General features: G+C 37.8%; 1 protein-coding gene across 8 annotated transcripts in view; it reads left to right on the forward strand.

Annotated features, from left to right (window-relative positions):
• NUBPL (nucleotide binding protein like) overlaps window positions 1-19603 on the forward strand; it is a 76732-nt gene continuing 57129 nt past the window's right edge. The window contains exons 1-4 of one of the 8 annotated variants that reach the window (XM_030948669.1): window positions 1-143; window positions 992-1139; window positions 3410-3444; window positions 14145-14235. In XM_030948669.1, the coding sequence (XP_030804529.1) occupies window positions 9-143; window positions 992-1139; window positions 3410-3444; window positions 14145-14235 (409 nt within the window). In that variant the 5' untranslated portion in view covers window positions 1-8. Of the gene's footprint in view, window positions 144-991; window positions 1140-1167; window positions 1976-3409; window positions 3445-7339; window positions 7461-14144; window positions 14236-19603 lie in introns of those variants that run through there. The other 7 variants (XM_030948677.1, XM_030948670.1, XM_030948672.1 and 4 more) reach the window with 7 other exon arrangements.

The following is a 19603-nucleotide window of genomic DNA, read 5'->3' on the forward strand; positions in this document are numbered from 1 at the left end:
CCGCGGGCATGGGAGGCGCTTCCTGGCGCTGGGCACTGCGCGCCGCCCGCCTCCTGCCCGGCAGCGGGAGGGCTCCGGCGGCGCGGCGGGGCCGCTCGGTCTGTGCGCCTGCCGCTTGCGCCGCTCCGTCCGCCGACTTCGCGGTGAGTGAGGCGGGAGCGGAACGGGGCGGGCGAGGGCCGGGCTGGGCTGTCCCTGTGCTCGCAGGGCTGCCCTGGGGCGGCAGGCGGGACAGTCTGTCTGTGCGCCGGTGTACTACGGCAGCGCGTTCAGCAGCAGAGTCCCTGCGGGAGGGGATGCGGTCGCTGCGGGCGGCGGGGGCCGGTCTGGGGCAGCGCCGGGCCGGGAGAGGAAGATGGACGGGCTCTGCCCGCTTTTTACCCGGACTCGCGTGAGCTCGGTGGGAGCAGTGTGCGGCGCTAAGCGCCCGTGGCGGTACCGCTGTGCCAGCCGGGAGCAGGTGGACACTGCCTACCGGGATGCTTGGCTCGGCTGCTCCGGCCGTCCAGCCGTGGGGGCCCCACGGGTGGTTCTCCTGTGGCACGGCTCAGGGCAGGGACTGCCCTCGGGCAGTGCCTGCCCGGCACCGCCTGCCCTCAGCACCTCGGGTTCCTGCTCCTCCGCTGCTGCTGTGTTCGTTGTGCCTGAAACAACTGTACCGAAAGGACCGCCAAGTCCAGTCTGTTTCACAAAGCTTCCGACTTTTAAGCAGCTGTTCGGTTTATTTCAATGCATTTTTTTTTCTTTGACTGTTAAGATCAAGCATATTTAAGTGTTTGTCAAAAAAAGATGTAACTGGTGTTATTTTAAGTTGGCCCAGTCCTTGCCTGCCTGTGAAGCAGACTCCCTTTGGGAGAGCCCTTGTGCTGAATGTTTTTCTAGACAAGTGGTGAAAATTTCTCAGTGTGCCTGTAGGTTTCCTCCTGTCGGCTTTCTCTGCGAGAACTGCAGGTTGGTGCACGTGCATTCACTTGCTTTTTGGTTTTGTTAGTCCTCAAGCTCTGGGGATGAGGCTCTGAGGGACAAACGTGCTCGGATCCTGTCGCGAGGGCTGCCAAAGCAGAAGCCCATAGAAGGGGTCAAGCAGGTGGTCGTTGTGGCTTCTGGGAAAGGGGGAGTTGGAAAATCAACAACAGCAGGTAAGATTTCTTTATTTTTTAAATAATTTCCTTTGTGCATTTTCTAGTATTTTGTATGGAATATTTAGGTGCTTGTGTCATTACCTTGTGATTGGGTTCCATAACACTTCACCTCTGACAAGTCCTGTTGTAGCCATTGAGAATTTACTTGGATACAGAAATGTTGGCTTTAACTTTGAAATCATATTTTTGTGATAGTGCAGCACTGTCCTGAGACATCAAGGCATCTTCAGAGGTGATGTAGGCTGAGGTGAAAGGGATCATATGTTAGTGCAGTGACACTGTTCCTCCTTCCCTCGCTGCTTAGGTGTGCCTATACAGTGTCTTTCTCTGTAAAAGATACTAATATTTAGAAAGTTTCCAGATCAGGACTCTGTTCAATTTTCTCAACTACATATGTAGGTGTTTTATAAAGAAAAAGTGAAGCAGTACTTATAAACCACACAAATTGATCAGAGCTTTGTGAAGTACCTTGAACTCTTCTCTTAGCTCCACTGTTAGATTTTGAATTAATTTTTCTCTAATTTTTTCTCTACCACCTGTTCCTAGGTGGTAGAATGAGATAGTATGTGGGCTACCAGTACTACAGAAATTGATTTGAACTTAAACAAATGAGAGAATGGAAAAATATTTGTTGTGCCAACATGTGCAAAAAACCATTTATTGTGCCTTCTTACAGTGGTTGAGGGAAAAATGACTGATATCAACCTGGATGTCTGCAAAACATTTGGCACTGTCCTACATGACATCCTTGTCTCTGAACTGGAGAGACTTGGAGCTGATGGGTGGACCACTTGGTGGATTAGGAATTGGCTGGATGACTGCACTGTGTCCAGGTCTGGGTCCCCCAGCATAAGAAGGACCTGTGAGAGTGTGTCCAACAAGTCCAAATATGATCAGAGGGCTGGAGCACCTCTGCTGTGAAGACAGGCTGAGAGAGTTGCGATTGTTTAGCCTGGAGAAGACCTCAGGGACACTGTTAGAGAACTTTCTAGTAATTAAAGGGGGCTTGCAAAAAGGAAGGAGTATGACTTTTTATGTGGGCAGATAAGACAAGGGTGAATAGTTCTAAACCAGAAGTGGAGAGATGTAGATTAGCTGCTAGGAAGAAATTCTGTACTGTGAGGGTGGTGAGACACTGGAACAGATTGCCCAGACAAGGGGTGGTTGTCCCATCCCTGGAAGTATTCAAGGCCAGGTTAGATGGGATTTTGGACAACCTTGTCCAGTGGAAGGTGTCCCTGTCCATGGCAGGGGTTTGGAGCTGGGTCATCCTTAGGGTCACTTCCAACCCTAACCATCCTATGATACCATGACACGGAAAGTAAAGTTCTTGGAAAAGATCTCTGTAAAGTGTTAGAAATGTGTTTAAAGATCTCTTTCTTAGCATCTAGACTGGAGAGGAGTTATTCTTTAGTTGAAGGATGTCTGCTGTTCATCTCCATGTGTTGTGAATAACACATGGATGTAGCTCTTAATGTATAATTTTGGGGTTTGTAGTTCAGCCATGCTTGAAACTGAATAATTGTCTAATAATTTCTAGAACAGACTAATATATCTGTACTAAAAGTAACTGTTCTTAAAAAAAAGGTTTTTTTGTTCTATTTAGCTATTGTCTATCCTATGCACAGGATACACCTATCTGTACAAAGACATGCAAAACAGTTAAAACTTGTGTTTCTTAACCGTCAAAAGGTATATCATTATAATACATAGACTGGTAGTTGTAGGTTACTAAAAATACCAAATACCTGTTCATCAATTGACAGTTTACAAAATGAAAATAATTTGAAAAGCAAATTCAGATTACTCTCCTTGTGTCTGCAAACAAATACCTGAATTTAAATTCTTGTAGCTGGTATCCGTGTGTAATTTCTATATAAAATTTAACACATGTATAAATAATACTTAGAGCTGTGAGTTCATTCCTGTGCATTTAAAAATAAAAAATCAGGGTTCAACAAGCATTAAATAAGATATTGGAAATGTAAATGAAGCATTTACATGTACCTGTAATGGACGGCCTTTTAAAATTAATGTTTTAATTAGTAATATTGAGAAGGAAATCCATATTCTTGTTTATTACCATGAGGATAAATTTGATGGTTCAGATGAACAACTGAATTTCAGATAAATAATATAAACAAAAGTATTACATGGCATCATTACTGAATGTTTTCTCTTGTTAGCAGTGATAACATTCTTAATATTTAGGAATTAAGTTTTCCTGCACTTAATCTTTTTGTTTTTCTTCCTCTTCTTCCTTACAGTAAATATAGCCCTTGCCCTAGCAGCAAATGATTCGGTAGGTGAGCATTTAATTATCAGCCTTAATGTGAAATGTGTGCCATAAATAAAATGGTTACTGCTGAGAGCAGTCGCATGCACTTAATGTAATTAATGCTTTTACGTAGTTAATTTCTAATTTGTTTTTGGTAGGCTTTTGAGTTTCTGTCAGTTTATTTATATTTTATCAGTACTATGAATAACTTAGTAGATGTCATCCTGCTTCTGAGTTTGGCTCTGTCCTTTCTCTGGTGTGTCACTGAGTTGAACTGCAATTCTGGAAGGATGTATAGATGTCATAGAGAATGCTTCTGCAGGTTGGAGACAATAAGAGACAATAAATAATTCTACCACTCCAGATCACTGACTTGAAAAAAATAGGAGTTTGTGCTGAATAGTGTCCGAACCATTTTTTTTATAGCGTCACAGATTTACTGTTTCTGGAGAAATTATGTATCAAAATACTTTATAAACAGCTAAGGTGAAAAACCCCAAAAACTATGTATCTTCCCTAAAGCTTGGAAGTAAAATTTCTGGAGTGATTTCCCAGCTCAGTATTACTAAAACTGTTGCCTGGACTATAAATAGATGGTAGGAGCCATTCAAGAGTAAAAACCGCAGGTGTTCTTTATGTCCACCTGCTGCAGTAGACTGGGAGTAGTTCCATTGTGCACATTATTGCCACACAGATAAACTCAGAAGTAAGTCTCCTTTGCAGTGGGAGGGTGTATGATGCAGGTTTTGTACTCGTAAAACATTAAATACAAAGTATACTCAAGTACTTTAATCAGGCAAATGTAGCATCTTCTTGTAAAAGACAAGTAAAACAAAAAACAACAGGTAGGAGTGAGGGCTACATGCAATCTGCAAACTTCCTGGAGGAATTTTGTAAAAGACTTAAAAATATTTCCATAAACTCAGTCACATTTAATAAGAAGAGTGTTTAAAGCTGTTAAATGAAATATGTACTCTTTGTGATGGCATCTGATCTTGTTATTTCACAGTCTTTAATTCTGTGTTTTAAATAGGCTGTTGGAATAATTGGATCTCAGAGAAAAATCTGTCATGTTGAAAAGCAGAACTGTTTAAATGGTTCCTTCTAATCAAGTTTAAAACATGGCATTTGCTCTAATAGTTTTGCAAAAAAAACCCCAAAAACCACTCTGCAATGTGATCTGTGTTGTGGGATGGTCATTGAGTAGCTCCATGGAAACAGTGTCAACCAGTTGCGCATAACTTTCTGTACCAGCTTATGGGCTTTTAAGATGCTGTCTGATACTTCTCAAACATGCAGTTTTATGCATTTAAAAAGATATTTAGATAAAGTATCTCTTTGTAATTCTGATGTACGCAAGTTTTGGGATTATGCCCTGTTTTAGGACTTTTGATGTTACAATTATGTGGTGGTGTGTGAAGTTGGAGGCTGGCATCTGGTGGATGTTAAATAATGAAGAGCAGCTGGAATTGATGAAATAGCTGTGAATTGTGTGAACTGGTGGTCACAGGTTAGCAAGCTGTTACTGTGGTGAAATGGTGCATTGATGTAGTTCCAAGTTAGAAAGTATGAAATTAAAGTGAATTAAATAAACAACTGTCTTGTTGGTTCATGCATTAATATATTTTTTCTTCTGTGGTTTATTTTCCTTAAGATAATTAATGGCATACATTATATTTATGTTTAACCTTTGGATTTGAAGTTGCTGGTTTGTTCATTTGTGTACTCACATTGATTTCAGTTCATTAATTTTGTGAGATAAGGTTTTAAAATTAAAATCTTGGTGACCTTGTTCCAGACTGGAACTGTCCAGTGCTCTGAATTCTATAAATCACTGCAATGTTCAGTTTTGCAATGATGAATGAAGTAAATAAGGAGGTTGTTTTTCAGAGTCCATTGGTGCCTCCTGCTGTATTTTATAGTGAATTTCTTTGTCCTCAGGTATGCAGAAATGGATGCCTTTATTTTACATATAGTGACTATTGATGGTGCCTCACCTTGTCATGGTTTTTGTTTCCTTCATTGCTGTTGTAAGTTCGTCTCTTTCAGAAGAAGCAATAATGATTGTTAGTAGATCAGAGCTTCAGGAGGCCCCTGCAACCTCATTAACTGCCCTTATGTTTCTTATAAACAAAATACAAATTGATAGAAACTGGTCTTGAACTTGATGTACTGCTTAAAGGAGGAAAGAAAGGACTTGTGGAGGAAAATAGGTCACCATGGCTATAAAGGTCTGTGCTTCCTTCATTAGTCTGTTAAAAGTTCTATGCTTGTCACTGGTGTTCTTTTTCTAAGATAAAACAGGTTAAAGACTATTAAAAACATCTGTTTTCTGGTAAGTAAGATCTGTGAAAGATGCTCTCCTTTAAGAGGAGATGGGATTAGATTCTTGCTACTTTCAGTGATTGCTGTGACATCTTATTGTTCGGCGTATCATAAGTTGGAAGATTACCAGTCAAAGTGTAAAGGATTTTTTTGTCCTCTTGATAAAAGAAAACATCCTTCCATCTTTTAAAAATCTACTTTCTGTAGTGAAAAAACAACAAAAACCCCACTGTTTCTACTGATATATGTATTTTATTTTTTTTTTAACATGGCAGCTTTTTCAGTTATTGTAGTGATGGCCTGAAATACTAAGGCATCAGCAGAGCCTTGGACATTGTCATGGTCACACAGTGTTGTTGGCAGAGCTGGGATTAGAATTTGAGAGTTCAAAGTCTTGCATGCTGGTGCTCAGTCTGCTTTGCATATTTTTACCTCATGGTTACAGAGTAAATAATTCAAGACAGAAGTTCATTTAGATGCCTAGATACCATGTCCAAGACAGAGTAGTTTGGTGGATTTTTTGTTTTGTTTTGGTTTTTTTTGGTTGCTTGGTTGTTTTTTTTTTTTTGATTCAGAGCCAGGGAAGACAAGCAGGGCAGCCTCTTATGCCTTCCTAGCAATATTAGTTTTTTGGATTCCCTGGGTTACCTGTTGTAGATGGATTAGTTAAGAAATATATAAGCTCTTGGGCCTGTACCAAGGCCTATAAATCTATACAGTGTTCTTTTTGTGTTAAGAAGTAACTTAAAGTTTTACCCTTGTGTTCTATTGTTAATTGCTTGCTTAGTTTGACAGCTGATTCTTTTCATTCTTTTGATGTACCAGCAGTCAGTTGTGCTCCCCTAGGAGCACTTGGGAAGAATTTTTGGGTTTTGTGCCAGGACAATTCATATTCAGACTAGAATGACTATTTATGAAAGCTGCCTGGCCAGAGACAATTTATTGTAGTAGAAACAAGTTGAATTAATAGATGGCAGCAATAATAGGGTAGGGATTGCTTGTTTATGAACAGAGTATTTTAGTGAGCAAACACCAGCTGTGCATGACTAAGGATGGCACAAATCCAGTTGGGAGGCTGCATGCTTGTGCTGTCACTATGAGGCAAGCTCCCAGTCAGATTTCCTTTGGCTCGCCTTTTCGTTAGGGAAGATTTACATTTTCACTATAGGATGAAATGTTTTTTGTGTTGTGAAGGACAGAGGAGGAAGCAAAACCATATGGACCAAGTTAGCATGTACGCATAAGCAAGTGGCTTCTGCCTGCAGTCCTGGGGCACGTGGTGAAAAGCAGCAGTTTTCTGTATTCTGGCGTAGCGCCACGGGGTTACTGGGTGGAGGTGCAGACCGGGGCCAAGACGGGCAATGCACGAAGGCTGATTTTCATCGGGGGAGCGGACTTCCCCGTTTCGCCCAGCCGAGACCGCGGTTGCTGCGCAGCGCGGGGGTGGCGGCTGCGGCCGGCAGGGGGCGCGCGGGCCGCGGGCGCGGCGGCGGGGCGGGCGGGGCGCGGGAGCCGCGCGGGGGTCGTGCCGCGTCCCCGCCGCGGCCGTGCTGTCCCCGCCGCGTCCCCGCCGCGGCCGTGCTGTCCCCGCCGCGTCCCCGCCGCTGCCGCGCGGTCCCCGCCGCTGCCGTGCTGTCCCCGCCGTGTCCCCTCCGCTGCCGCGCTGTCCCCGCGCACCGCGCCTGCTCTTCTCTTGAGACACGCATCTCACCTGGGTATCTGAGCGGTATCGGCACAGGCGGGGAAGAGGTCTATTTCTCATGCCTATATAGTCAGTTACAGCATAGTGATGGTGTAGGTAGGAGCTGACTCTTCGTGTCGGCTCAATACTGTGGTCATAAAATTAATTTTAATTTCTTCAAACTGAGTATTTAATCAAAACCCACACACTTCGAAACTACTCAAAAACCACCCAAGTTACTTTTTTTTACTTTCCAGATTTTTTTTTTTTTTAATATTTGGGTTGTGTAATTAAACCATTTCTCCCCAGGCTAATACCTGACTGCTGCATTCATAGATGGCTTTACAATGCATATACATTTCTTGCTGGTAAGGAAGAAATTCCATGTGGGAAAACAGATCTTGAATAATTTAGGCAATAATGGGATCCTTCACTGGGTAATCGTAGCATGAAGGCAAGTTTTGACTTGTTTTGTCCTCTTCCTGTGCAGCTTTTCTAATTGTTTGGGTTTGATTTCTAAGCATGTTTAACTCTGTTGCATAGAGAATCAGAAGAATTTAATCACTGTAGCTAAGGCCTTCATACCTGTTTCTTAATGCTGTAGATGCCAGTTAGAATTGATTTGATTTATTTGCAATGATAACTTAAGTTTTAGATCAATTGGAAAAAAAAGAGATTGTAAAGCTTTAAACATTTTGCTGTTTTTCAAATAAAAATGAATAAAATTAAAAATATATTTTGAAATAGACCTCCTAAAATATATTACTTAAATCAGATAACTATATGCTTAATTTGAAGAAAATTTCCCTTTTTTTGGTCTGTTTTGAAGTTAAATACCCTTAGTCTTCAAGTCATTGAAAGACACCAGAGAGACTCATGTGAAATTTTTTATAATAATTTTACATGCAGTGAAGGTGGGGAGGCATCTTGTAGAGATGTGGTAATGCTGGGGATTCTGTTTTGGTAATTTTATTTTTCACATGGTTCTATATTGAGTTATTTTTCTTCAGCAGGATGGATAACGTGCAGAAAGGCCAAACAAGCTTGAAGTGCTGGTACGCAATTGTTAAGAGCATTGAGTAGGAGCTAGTGCAGCCTGTTGTGGAAAAGAAGTGCTGTAGAAGTCCTGTGGCTGGCAGAAAATTGAAAACACTTCATATAAAGGACAAGTGCTTTTAAACCAGTAGCAGACTGAGTGTTTAAAGCAAGTTTGCATTTCTAGGATAGAGTGAAGAAATTGCAGTGGTACATTTTTGGCTTTAATTTAATTTACAGCTAGGCACTTAAATAGTGTGCAGCTGAAAGAGTTAGAGAATTAAGGATTAAAAGATGGCTATTCATTGTGTCAGTATGTCAAATGAGGAATCCATAGCCTATCCTGATTTTAAAGTTCCCTTTTGTCCTATGTGTTGCTGCTTGCACTTTGGGATTAGCTCTAAGTCTATAATGACGTTAAAAGGGTAAATTGAGAGTCCTGGTGGTGGATTAAGGGAACCAGCTTTAAAGTAACTGGCACCTTCACTTAGCAAAGCTGGAATTTCTGTCTCTGGAATGGACTAGAGCGCTTCTAGTGTTGTGTAGGAAATTCTTCGCTGTATAGAACAATAACAGCTCATTAACCTGTGCCTTTATCCCTCCCAGGCTAAACACCAGGGAACTCTGATGGTTTGGCAGAGTTGACTTCAAAGGAAAATACTATCTGCTAGCATCCAGTGGGGATACATATACCCTACCAAGTATGGGAAAAAGTCTCAGAAAATATGAGCAAAAATTAAATTAATGCTGTCAAAGAGTCTTTGGATGTTTAGCAGTAACACAGGCTGTGTTGATTAACAGCTATTTATAGAAGCTTTTTGTGACCTATTCTTTCTATTAGTCTTTAATCAGGTCTTTTCCTCAATAAAACATTGGCAACTTGGAAAAAAGTGGTATCACCAGATTCTCCACTGCACACAGAATTGTGTGGAGGGGTCCTTTTTGATATGTGAATGAAACTGGTTGCATTTGAGAATCTGTTACTGGAAAATCTAATTGATTTTGTAGTCAATATTCTGTGAAAAACAGAAAGGGAACGTGCATAAAGGAAGTGTAGGGAGGGACGCAACAGTTCTTAAGGAACTTAAGGCTCCAAGAGCTAAGAGGAGGAAAGATATGGATCATTTTGTCATTAGCATTAATTTATGCCACGTGAACAAGGATTATGTACAGTAACATTTGCCTGCCTAAGAGAACAAACATAATAGCAAGTCAGTACTTTCTAATCTGCATAAGGAAAATAAAAGGAGGCAAAATTTATTAGTTTTTTACATGACCTCTGCCTGCCAGGACTTTGGCTTTCAACAACTTCATTTTAGTTCTTTTCCCCAAAAGAATTGCGACTAAGTTCAGAGCTTGAAAATCATTAATTTAGAATGCTGCTTTCTTCCAAATCTCTATTACTCACAGGGCAGTGGCCAGGTTCAAGGACTAAGATGAAGTTTAATTAGGTAGAGAATCTTGCCAGAGAAGGTAAAGGAGAAGATCTTTTTAGTGAGGTTATCTGTGCCTGTAATTTGTACACTGCACAAAATGAAGCTGTAGAATTCTCATCTCTCAGGGATATCTGCAAGAATATCTTCTTTGTCTATTGATGTAGAATTTGGTTTTCTTGTAAATATAGAATCTCTACTTGGTGACTGTGACAACTAGTTTTTGATTCTTCATGTAGGTGAGAGAAGTTTCTAAATTAGAATGAAAACTTCACCGTATTTTTAATGGGTTAAGAGCTGCAGTGATTATGTAACTTACAGTACCTCATGAAGAATGTTTGTCAGAAATCTTTACAGAGGTCTAATGGGCAAATTAAAATTTTGCTGAGAAGAATGATGAAGTTGAAGTAGAAATAATTACTTAGTCAATGATGTAAAAGTAGAAGATAAAGAGGAGTTACAGTTCTTTATTCTATAAAATTTTTTAATGTTCTTGAGGTCACCAGTGATGAGATGAGACCATGATAGTACCAGTACTGCAGAAATAGGAAATCCTAGCAGTAGTTAACCTGTGCTAGAGAGTGTTTACCTACAGTGGGAAAACCTTAAAAGCATTGATAAGAGGGTAAATATTTGTGAGTTTTTAAGTAGAGCTTTTGCTGACATAGGAGTACTTTCGTATTTTCATGTGCTGACAATATATTTATTTCTGATTTCACAGTCTCTGCCTGATGGAATTTTGATAAGGATCTTATGCTGCATGAAGAAGTCAATGATATGGGATGTGTTTGTATATTTTTTCAAAGTAGCTTCCAGTGACCATGATTAAATCATATGAGAATGGTTACATTGTCACTTCTATTTTTAGTGCTTAAGCTGCAGAATTTGCAGTAAGGCAACCAAAAATAAGGTCTCTAGAAAATATCTTCCAAGTGTAGTAAACTTGAAGATTGATTCAAACTTTCTTTCACAGCTGGGCAGGTGAAGGGGAAAGGACAAATGTTAACTTGAGAACAGCTGTTTTGAACTTGGTTATTGCTATGCCATCTGGAGAGATGGAATGCTGTTTGTTTAATAGCACAGGAGAGAAATATGTTTATAAGTAGAAAATACAGCCATGAGGAGGTGATGGAGTTGTGTTTTCTGAGTCCTTTCCCTGCCAGAGTGGCAAGGGAGGCTCTAGCAGTGGTGTGTGCTGTGCTCTGAAAAACACTTAGTAGCAGGGGGACTTGTGTGTACTTGGGTGTGCTTTAATTTATGCATTAATTTAAATGCTTATTGCATTTCTGTCTGTGTAATGAGTATTATTTAAGAATAAAAAAAATGTACCATTGGTATGAGAGGTATATGTATATCAAAATATGTCAGAGGACATAAGAGGAATCTTAGAGGCTTTTTTCCCTCCTCTTTTTTTCCTAAGTTGCCTTTTTGGTTGTGCTTTTGATTCTCCATAATCTATTCCTTCTGCCCAGATGGTTTTCTTTACCTTGTGTGATGTTATGTTGTTTTCTTAGGATTTGTTCTAATACAGTGCTTTGAAAGATGTACTGTTTTATATGAGGTTAGGTTGTATGGCGGGGGGAAAACCAATTTATTAAAATCTAATTTAATTTTTTAATTATCAGAACTCATGCATCTGGATTATATTTCACACAGCATGAGAAGTATCTGGTAATTCTGATTAGCAGTTTCATGTGGTAGCATCCAGGTGTGTGCATATTATTTCTTTTGGGGATTTAAAACATTGTAAATGCTGGAAGAAATTATCTGGACTGTACTGTGCAAGTCTTAAAAAATCCCTTGGTAGCTGCCATAATACTTTTCTGAGATAATTAAACCTTGAGTAAAGGGTTATTGGCATTCTAGGGATGTTTACATACTGCAAAAGTAGGGATATTTGGGAGAAAGAAAAGCACAGCTTATTGAGCCAATGCTTTCTGTGTAAGCTGCTGCTTCTAGGCATAGTGAACTCGACTTACCTAACGTGTTGAATTGCTTGGCAAAGAAAAAAAACCCTGCCTTAGGTTATCTTAGATGAGGTTTTGTCAATGATTTAAAGATTTCTGAAAGACCTTTTTCCTATAATCCTGTAGAAAGCACTAGGCTTACAGGAACACTTCTGCTTTTGTTAACATGAATCATAGAAACTTGAGAATCTGTTAATTATTCTTCTGTTCGATGAGAAGAATTTAATTGAACCATATCCATGAAAAGCAGTGCATGTCAGAAACAGGCACTTTTCTTACTTTTGAAGAAGTGTGTAAGTTTTTTAGAGAAATGGTCAGGTTTGTTGTATTAGCTTGGTAATTTAAAGTAGTAGCTGAATTTGTAAAGTCCTCTGGGATGTTCCTCTCCAGCCTGGATCTATTTATTCTTTAGTTCAGGAAATTTTGTACACTCAGGTTGGATAATATAGATACAGTAGATGCAGTGCTGCTGACTCCTAGGAATGTAGTGGTGAATACCTGATTATGTGTTCAGAAGGTCATGAAGTCATTCTAATTAATTTAGGTTACTTCAATCTTGATCCATTTGTTCTGAAAGTGAAAATCTGGTGAGTTGTGAGATCGTTGTAGTTGATCAATAGTCAGAATCCTTGCATGAGGGGGAAAATCCTGAAGAAATTCAGGGGAAGTATGTCATCAGGTTTAAAATGCTTTGTGGGTTTTTTAGTAATTACTTGCTTTCATTTGGGAAGGAATTAGGTGGAACAGCCTGTAGATGATGTTTTGATGGGTTTGATTAGCTGCCGACACAGATAAAGGGACTGAGTCATGAATCTTTCTAATCTTTTAAAATCTTCATTTTGTACAAGAACAGAGAAGCTTGAATAGTTTGTTTTCTGTGTCTTTAGAGCCTAGCTTAAATATGGGTCTTTTAAATGGTTTTGAAATTGCAGCTTTCAGCAAGGCAAGAAGAATTTGTTACAGTAACTCCTGGACTTTTGTCTGATAGTTTTCACAAGACATCATAAAGAAAAAGTGTTAAAAAAAATCTACATTAAATAATCCGTATAATTATATATGCTTTGCTCTGTTTTGTTAATAAAAAGTACATCGAATAACTGAATCCAAATTTGGTTGATTTTTGCAGTAAAATCTTATTTTTTAAAGTACATAGTAGGTCAAATATGATAATGCTTTTTTAAACTTATCTTTCTGTCTTTCCCATCAAAATTGTGATAGCAAAATGACTTAATATAAGATACCAAATTAGGAAAGCATCACCCAAAAAATGAAGTACACACTTTGAAACTTCAGACAGACTTCCACTGACAGTGGAAGTCTGATTTGGCTTTGTTGGAAAAGCTCCTCTTGCTGCTTTAACCTTTCAAACAAGCTCTTAAACATACTTGTTTGCAGTTTTGCAGAATGTTGAATACAGTTAGCTTTCTATATTAGAGAAACTTGACATTCAGCACTTTAAAGGGCGTGCTCTTTACTACTTAATTTGCAGAACTTAGTAATTGGTACTATGTCTTGCCATCTGTAGAAAAATAGTTTATTTTCCACAAAATATGTATGTGTATCTATTTTAAAAAATATAGAAAGGAGTTTTGTAAGTCTAGACTACATAGCTGAAATAATTTTTATTTAAAGTTTATTGCCTAATGTACCATATGTAGTTGAATAAGGCCATTTTTAGCATACTTTTGTGTAAATGTATTTGATAAAAATGTTATGCGTGCTTAACTAGCTTCAGAGACTTGCATTTCAGTAACTTCAAGATGTCTGCAAAAGTGTACTCTGGCCACTTAAATGGAAGATAAAAATATGTTTTTTATGTTTTTCACATTCTTTCTAATCACTAATATGATTTAAATTGCATTCATTTGCATATACTTACAAACCTCTTCTTTTTTGCTTTTTTTTATTTGTGTGTGGGTTTTTTGTTTTTTTTTGGGTTTTTTTAACAATAAAATTTGATATCTTGTTTAAAATGTTAAGGTGTTAGTTTTGTATAAAAGTACATGGAATAGAGAGAATGTTGGTTATAATGCTTATTAATATAAAGTCTGTGGTCTGCAATTTAAGTAAGAAACTGTACAAGTAAGGATTGTCTGTGTGGAGAGTCTAGCTCTTGTCAAGGCAACTGACCCAACTTGTAGACATCGTTATATTTCATTCTTCAATTACTATTTAGAGAGAAAGGAAACTGATAACTGATATCTCAAATCAAGCTAATAATACAGAAAGGAGGACATTTTGACAATTACTTCTTTTCACTTCTTTTCTTTTTCACTTTCACAGGCGAAGGAAGTTGGTTTGCTTGATGCAGACATATATGGACCTTCAATTCCGAAGATGATGAACTTAAAAGGAAACCCAGAGTTAACACCAAGTAAGTGGAAGGGATTTTTCTTGCTGTCTTTTCTGTACAGGGAGGAGCATGGTCCGCTCATGGGTGCCTCCTTGGTGTGGCACAGAAAGGATGCAAACAGAAGGTGAAGACTGAGTGTATGTATGTATTTATTTTTGTTTCTCTTATTGAGGCTACTTTCAAAGCTGCTATGTACAACTAGGAGGATATTCAGAGTCCTATTTTTTGTTAATCTTGGTCCATGCAGTCTCATGGATTTTTACTAGAGACTCTAGGGAAGGGAAGGTTATTTATCAGTAGTTCTAAAATTGTTATGTAGTATCCTACAACAGATAACTTTCAGTTAAAGAACAAAACCCACTAATCTAGGGAAAGAGACACTAAAAAAAACCGATAGGAGAAGGATCATTACAGTAGCTTGTTTGAAATGTCATTAAAATGATTGTTTGGTTTCTCTTAAGCCAATGTGCCATGCCACTTCACTAATTTGTATTTGAAGTTGTGCATTTAGGAATGCAGTGGTGGTCACTTCCCTACCAGAAGGTGAAGACAGTAGATAAAACTCCTAATTTTCCTTCTGCTTGGAAGAATTCTGGGGAAACATAAATTCAGGTAGAGCAGTCTTCAGAGAAATAAGATGACCCAAAGTAGAAAGATCCTATCAAGTCTCTTTACCTTTCAGAAGTTTAACTTTCACCCAGGCCAACCAAGGATGAAAGTGAAGAATGGCTTTATCTTGATACCCTGTTTGTATGATGTTTGAGTGTAAGGCAGTGTGGTTTTTTAGGGTGGTAAGGACACTAGGGTGATATGTACCTTGTTTTGATTATCCTGTGACAGAGGGCATGTAGGTAAAATAATAAAAACATGTAACCACATACAAAACTAATCACACACTGTAGCAGCTGGTTGATGCATTAAAAGATACTTAGGTCGTTCTGAAGAAAGTGCAGACTGGCCATATGTGTTGTCAGGGAGGGATCAAGGACATCTACCAGTTCAAACAGGACATAGAAGGGCTTCAGTGAAGTCATCAACTGCAATGTTTGTGGGCAGCAATTGCTAGGTAAAAGGAAAGTTAAATATTCCTTTTGCTTCTTTTCATGCCATGATCTCTCTTTTTTTATCATAGAAAGGTTTGGGTTGAAAGGAGCCTTTGAAGGTCGTCTAGTCCAACCCTCCTGCAATGAGCAGGGACATCTTCAACTAGATCATTCTCAGACATCCTGATCTTGATTGTTTCATGTCTACTACCACTCTTGGCGACCTGTTTCAGCATTTCACTATCTTCATTGTAAAAAATTTCTTCCTTATATCTAGTCTGAACCTACCCTCTTCTAATTTAAAACTACTACTTCTTGTCCTACTGCAACAGGCCCTGCTAAAATACTTGTCTCCATCTTTCTTACAAGTCCCCTCTAAGTACTGAAAGGCTTCAGTGAGGTCTCCCTGGAGTCTTCCTTTGTCTAGGCTGAACAGCTGTGGTGCTTTTAGTGTTTCATCACAGGAGATGTGTTCCATCCCTCTATATCTACTCTAGTGTTGTTGTAGAATGTTCATTTGTAACTCATCTTAATTTGTGTGTGTATATGGGTATTACAGTTGTTGATCTATATGTTCTCACATGGCATAAAGCATGCAGAATGAAAGTGCCAGTATCTTTAAAGGTTTGTTATTAAGCTTGCAGTATCAGCCTCTGAAGACTCAATGTGACAAACTGAGGATTTCTTATATAATTAAAATTCTATCTCCTTATGATTTTGCCATGTACACTGGATAAAGAAAAAGTAATGTATTTCCATGTACTGATGCACTGCATGTGCTTATACAGACAGCCATCAAATTGAGTACTTCCTATATTTAAGAACCGAGCTTACAAATGCAGGTTTTATTTAGATAAATTCCTAAGAGAGGAGGCGAGTACTTAGTTTTATTTATTGGATTTTTGTTACATCTTTGGAAGTCAAAAGGCTGCTGAGTGATAAATAAACAAATAACTGAGCCTTTTCATGTATCATCAGTAGGATTTGAATTCCTGATACAAATGGAAGTATTCTTGCATTCACTGGTACTTTGAACTCCATTGAGGATGAATGTCATACAGGCTGTGTTTTCCCGTAACAGACTTTTTTGCTATGAATTTTGTATTTGAAGTGCGTTATGCAATATGAACACAAAAGGGACTATGTTGTGGTGTTCAAATCTTTCTTTTCGTTATGTGACGTTGACTTTTGTCTCCCCAATTTTTCCGTACTGTCTGAAAAATGGATTAGATAATTTAGAATTCCTTGGTCATTTTGCTATGTATTTTATCAGTCCATACCTAATTTAAGTCCATCTCTTGAGCCCCAAATTGCCCAGTCTGTTTCTTATGGTTGTACAAATCAACTTGCTAGGAATGCTAGAACTTAAGACTGTGTTCACTCAGATATTGAGCAGCTCAGTTTTGTTTCAGTGACTGGATATTTCTGGTAAACAGCTGAATAGAATTCACTGTAAGCTTTGTCTTAACATGCTTCAGGCATTGTTAGAAGTGCAGAACTGAATGTAATAGAAAAAAATCGGAAGATTTCCCTGAACCGAAACTTCTGCTGTTGTCTTGTAAACACTAACATTTTGATCACTGAAATATATTCTTTCTACTTCTGTGTGGAATGCATAAGTAAATATCAGGATTTAAAGAACATACCCTTTTTTAACAGACAGAAAAATGAATTTGTATATTTCAAAAGCTTGACAGATGACACAAGTCTGCTGAGAAAGACAGTAATTTGGTATGAATAACAAGATGGAATTTGTATTTCAGGGATTCTGTTCACTACTCTGTGTATTTTTAACTGTTGAGTGGATGAAACTGACGAGTAGCAGCAAGAGAAGTACTGTCAAAGATGGTTTAATTGCAAAGTAGGAATGACATAGGAAACTTTAATTAAAGTTTAATCAAGGATTCCTTTAATGAGTGACAGATGGGATAAGCTTGCAAAGAAGTGATCAATCATAGGTGTGTGTGTATATATATATGGTATGTATATAGGCGTATATAAATATATTGATATAAAAACATGTATGACTCTTGTATTTTGCTATAATGAGGTTTAGTGTTATCATCTGGTTTGTTACTATATTTTCAAGGGTAAAACAAACTCTGAAGAAATACTGCACACCAGCTGAGAGAGCCCAGGCAGTTCTGTGTTGCAGAAATGCATAAACTATGTCTACATAACAATAAGTCAGTTAAAGACATTTTTCATAACATAGTAGTCAAAAGAAAAGTTTGAAGTCTTAATGCTTTCTTCAGTGTGAGGCATGGATTTGAAAATGAATCTGTAGAGTAATCCTGGGAGGTTCTGAGCACTTCTGCAATCTTTGATTTCTGTTTTCTCTCACATGAAAATGGATTAAGGATACCCAGTACCATACAAAATAAATCCATGCAGGAGTTATTACTTCTGAATAGAAGTTATTATGGTCATGCTATAATTTAAGCATTCAAAATGAATTGAGAGTTCTTAGTGAGGAGTCTGTATAAATGGAAGATACTACATTAATTTAATTTTGCAAACTGTAGTACATTGAAAAGTCTGCTAACATTTAATAGGCTGTCATTCAAAATACTTTAAATGGTCAGGGAAATGTTGGTTAATAAGTTCACCATTGAATTTAATTAGCTAATGGAGGATTATCTAACTATGGAATTAATATTACCATCAGCTACAACATATATGCAGGGCAATGCTAATAGTATAAGTTCCAAAAGTATTACTTTTATTCTTTCCCTAAGTAGTTTAGTTAAAAGCAGTTTTCTGGCTTAGTGAATCGCATGATTTCATTTTTTTCCTTTTAAATCTGCCATTTAAACTAGATATCAGAGAGTAAAAACTATTATATTGCTAAAAACATTTGCCATTTTGCCAGATAGATAAAGTTTCTTTATTTAGTTTGATTACGAAGGTTTTGGTGCGTAAATCTTTTACAGGTGACTACTCTTAGTATTTCAAAACTTTATTGCCATTTTATGATAGCTTTCATTTCTTAATAAAATAGTATATTCAAAAGATCAGTAGTAGACATCTGTTCTCACAATTTAGAAAAAAAGTAATTTCTTAGAGAAAGCTACCAGTGTTTGTGGCTGCCCCATTGAATTGAATAAAATTGCAGGAACTATAGAAATGGGCACCTAAATTTTTTCACTGGGGTATATTTGCATATCTTAAGACTATGATAGCAGACTCTAATAACAGAATGAGAAAATTTAAAATAGTTTTGACTGTTTAAAGATGTCTTCTGGAATAGTATTAAGGGATTGTGGTGCATTCATTTGAAAGTCAGAAATAGAAAATTGGGAGTGGACTAGTGAAATAGACAAAATATTGCATAGCATAATGATTTTGAAGAAATTTCTTGATGTTTGCTAAGGATTTAACTTTACAAGCAAATCTTGAAGTTGTATTTGTCATGCTTTATCCGTGGAATGGCATCATGATAAATTTTTAAAAAAACCCTACATTTGATTCTTTAAAAAAAAAGTATTTGTGACTGATACCAGCTCTTGATTGGTAAGCAAGTGATTTTTAGATTTTCTATAGTCTAATGATATGTTTTATTGATTCTGTTTTGAAAGGAGCCTGAACTGAAACCCTTTGTTTTACTTTTGATGATGTCTTACCCCAGTTTGTCTGGATGGTGGAAGTACAATAGTCCCACATGTCTTACATGTGACAAAATAATTAATGAGAGTGTTGTAATTAATTGTGGTTTGTATTTTTGAGGCTTTTTCAAATGTGATCAAGTAGTTGAAAATGAGAATACTACTTGAATGTTTAATATTCTATTCTGGACCTTGACTATTGCCCTCAAACCTGTAACAATAAACCTCAAGGTGGATTAGTCCAGCTATTGTTGAGTTCACTTGTGGAGAAAATCAAAGACCTTGGAAGGGAAAGGAGATGGCAGATACACAATTCTGTGAGTAATTATTTATAGGCATACAGCTGTTAGCTGCTGTTTAAAAGGAAAAAACCTCTAGGGAATTAATTTAATAAAATTTTATTATTCATTATAAATAAATTCATACAATTAAAAAAAGTGTAAGATGAGAAATGCAGTGTAGTAATTAAAGCTTCTTACTGAGACCAGTCTTTTTGGATGAAGGCCAAATGAAATTTTACCAAATGCCATTCCAGTATAAATTACTGAAACACTATAACCTGAAATAATACATTTGAAGTACTTGAAGGCAGATTTGTATTACTCTTTATGTTGTTAATCCTGTGGTGCAGTAATTCCAAATTATTTGAAGTGTGGCTAGCAGATACTTACTATATTATACTCTTAGAGATACAAACGTTTTTTTGGTTCAACTGGTATAAAAACTGGAATTAAATTGCAA

The sequence above is a fragment of the Camarhynchus parvulus genome, chromosome 5, assembly GCF_901933205.1.
Source record: "Camarhynchus parvulus chromosome 5, STF_HiC, whole genome shotgun sequence".
NCBI classification, from domain to species: Eukaryota; Metazoa; Chordata; class Aves; order Passeriformes; family Thraupidae; genus Camarhynchus; species Camarhynchus parvulus.